The 3,082-nt window shown below is 71.6% G+C and overlaps 1 protein-coding gene across 1 annotated transcript in view; it reads right to left on the minus strand.

The window, feature by feature from the left end:
* Window positions 1-2,834, minus strand: part of PPP2R2C (protein phosphatase 2, regulatory subunit B, gamma) — a 29,112-nt gene extending 26,278 nt beyond the window's left edge. Inside the window, 3 exon segments of the mRNA XM_012724050.1 lie at window positions 276-456; window positions 1,842-1,939; window positions 2,792-2,834. Coding sequence (XP_012579504.1) covers window positions 276-456; window positions 1,842-1,939; window positions 2,792-2,834 — 322 coding nt within the window.
* Window positions 2,835-3,082: the final 248 nt, after the last annotated feature.

Genomic DNA, 3,082 nt, shown 5'->3' on the forward strand with positions numbered 1-3,082 from the left:
GGACCGTGCGCACACAGCCTGCATTTCTCGGTGGGGCTAACACTGGCAGTCAAGGAGACCGCTCCATACTGGGGTGGGGGACGCGCGTCAGCGGAAGGCGCACGGCCCCCCGAAGAGGGCGCCCCGTCCTTGGGCTCGGACTGCCCCCTGCCGCCCCGGGCCTCCAGCCTGGCCCGCGGCGTCGACTGGCCGGGTCTCTGCAGGGCGGCCCTGAGTGACCCGTCTGCCTGTGACCGCAGCGACTTCGCCGTGTCTGCGCGCTCGCGCACAGGGGCCCCGGGAGCCCTCACCGTTGGTGGACAGCAGGGCGTGGGCCGCGTTCTGCTGCGGGAGCCATTTGATCTTGTTGATTTTCTCCTCTATCTCCAGGCTCTTGAGATAGTCGAACTCGGGCTCGTGGCTCTGGAAGGTGCTGTAGACATCATACTCGCCCTGGCTGTGCGGTGCGTTCTTACTCTGCAGGGGACCCCGGGGCTGAGCTCAGGGGGGTGCGCGGGGGGGGCTCGCTCGGGCCCAGCGGGCAGCGACCCCACACCAGGGTCAAAGGAGCCTGCAGTCCAGGGGCCCAGCCCGCTGCCCGGCCCAGGGAAGGACAGCCGCGGCCAGGCCGGCCCCGCCTCCGAGCAGCCGCTACGCGGGAGGGGCCTGCACCGGGGTGCCAAGCTCTGCCTCCCTCTGGGGCGAGCACCCCAACTCCCCACCCCAGAGGGGTCACCTGACGCCCGCCCCGCGCCCTCAGGCCCACGACCGCCCCGGCCTGCCTGGGGACGGCGCGTCTCCGCAGACCTTAGGCCGGGCTGGCACACCGTCAGCCCTGCCTCGGGAAGCCTGGAAACCCTCCCGGGGTTCCACAATTCACGTCCTCTCCCGAGACCGCGGTCAGCACGGCCGGGGCGCAGAAACGAATTAAAGGACAGTGAGGCACTTGCACCAGCCAATCTAACTCCTTTCTGCAGTTTGGCAAAAAGCGGGCTTGGCTTCGCAACCCCGGAGCCGCTGGCCCCCCGGGAGTCCACCCGCCAGCCCCAGCGCCGGCTGTGACCGTCTCCGCGCCCCCTGGCCCGCGTGTCCTTGTGAGCTCGCTCTGAGCATCTCCTCATCTAGCCATGATGGCCCGGAGGGAAGGGTCTGGGGAACACGGAGTCGCCTCGAGGGGTGTCCTCCGGGATGGCCGCTGCCCCCGCTGCCCCCACCCGCTGTCCTGCGGGCTGCGCCGTGCTGAGGCCGGGGTCCCCGTGGGGCAGCCTCCTGGCTGCTCACTGGCCGGGGTCTCCTCCCCGCGTCCTCCCCTGGGTGGGGCATGGGTCCCCGTGCGCGGGGCTCGTGCAGCGAGTGCGGATACCGCGCCTGTTCACGGAAGCCGCGCTGCAGCGGCCGACTCAGGAAAGGAGCCGTCGGGCTCAAAGAAAGTGCCCTGAGCTGGCGAGGTTGCGCCAGGCGCCCGGCTCACCTGGGGTTCTGCTGGACAGGCCTCGATGGGCCAGAACACGGCAGGGCGAGCCAAACCCCCAGGGTCACCCCAAGAGCTGCAGAAGCTACCAGGCTCCACCGGGTAGCGCCACCCGCCCAGGCAGGGCAGCTTGGTCAGCGCTGGGCGAGAGGCGTGGCCCATCCCCGTGGCCTCTGGCCGGGGTCCCAGCCAGCCGTCAGTGGACAGTGGACAGCGCCGAGAGGCGGCTCTGGAGCTGGCCCGGAAGACCCCTCCCTGGGCCCGCGGGACCCCATCCCCGCACGCCCATCTGCCGCGCCCGGGGCCCTGCGGGGACTGGCGGCTTCTTAGGGAAGAGGAGAGGCACCCCAGAGGGGTGGAAGCCCCTCACACCCCAGCAGGCCCCACGCACCTCTGGCTCCCGCTGGAAGATGACCACCCGGCCACCCTTGTCGCCTGTGGCCAGCAGCTCTCCGGTGTGGTTGAACTCGACGGTGGAGATGATGTCGGCTGGGAGGGAGGGACAGGAAGGCGTGCGGTCAGGCGTGGGCGCGGGGTGACACACAGCCAGCCCTGAGCTCCCGGGGCCCTGCCCGGCTGGGCTGGCCAGCCCCGGCAGCGGGAGCCCGAGGCGGGGAGCGGCTGGGCCTCGGGCCCCTCCCCGGCCTTGGCCAGAGCCCTGCTGGGGCGCACTCTGCCTCTTCCTGCCCTCCTGGCCGCTCCCCGCCCGGGGCAGTTTGGGGGCCCCTCACACTGGCCAGGTGAGTCGGCTGCCTCTGACTCCGACCCAACTCTGGGGCCAGGGAGACCGGCGGCACCCGCCCTGCCCGAGCCCCCGGCTCCACCCAGTGCCGCGGCGTCTGGCCAGGCTCCGCAGCCGCCACCTCTGACCCAGGCCTCGCTCGTGGCCTCCTTCAGACCCAAGCTGACCTCTCCGGCCGGCGGCCCTCAGCGGCACTGCGCCGGCGCCTCCCCAGTTTCTGTCCCCTGTAGCTGCCAGGATGATGGTTCCTCTGGGTCATGGGGTGTCTTCACTCAAACCCCAGAGGGGCCCAACACCAAATCCTGAGCCCTCCACAGCCCACGCTGCAGACTCCCCACCTCAGGCGGCGGCCCCCGCCCCCCAGGGGGAGCCAAGCCTGGAGTGTCCCTGCCTGGCCAGCCCCGGTCCTCGCCAGTCCTGCAGAGGGACCCACACCGCACCCCCACCCCCACCTGGACGGCTGAGACCAGCCTGGCTCTCTCCCTGCCGGCACCGGGAGACGAAGCCTCTCCCCAACCTCGGGCCGCCTGGAGCCAGTGAGGCGGGCTCTGTGGCCCCCGGGGAGCCCCAGGGCCCAGATCCTCACCCCTCTCCTGCACCTGCGCAGACCTGGCTGGAGCCGCCTCCTTGCCCCAGGGCCATGGCTCTGATCCGCACTGGCGTGGGAGACCCAACAGACAAGCCGCCGGCCTGGCCTCCGGGAAGGACCTTCGCAGGCTAGCCTGGGTTAGCGGGGAGCGGCGGGACGCGCACGGTACAGCCTCCCACCACGGCGGGCCCCGGGGACCCTCCTGCACCCCCAAGCCAGCGTAGCTCGCGGGAACTGGCGGGTGCCAGGTAAACGTGTCTATTGTCGAGGCCACGGCCAGCCGAGCCCTCTGCCCGCACCC

The sequence above is a fragment of the Condylura cristata genome, unplaced genomic scaffold (genome assembly GCF_000260355.1).
Source record: "Condylura cristata isolate star-nosed mole 26May11 unplaced genomic scaffold, ConCri1.0 scaffold00012, whole genome shotgun sequence".
Classification (NCBI taxonomy): Eukaryota; Metazoa; Chordata; class Mammalia; order Eulipotyphla; family Talpidae; genus Condylura; species Condylura cristata.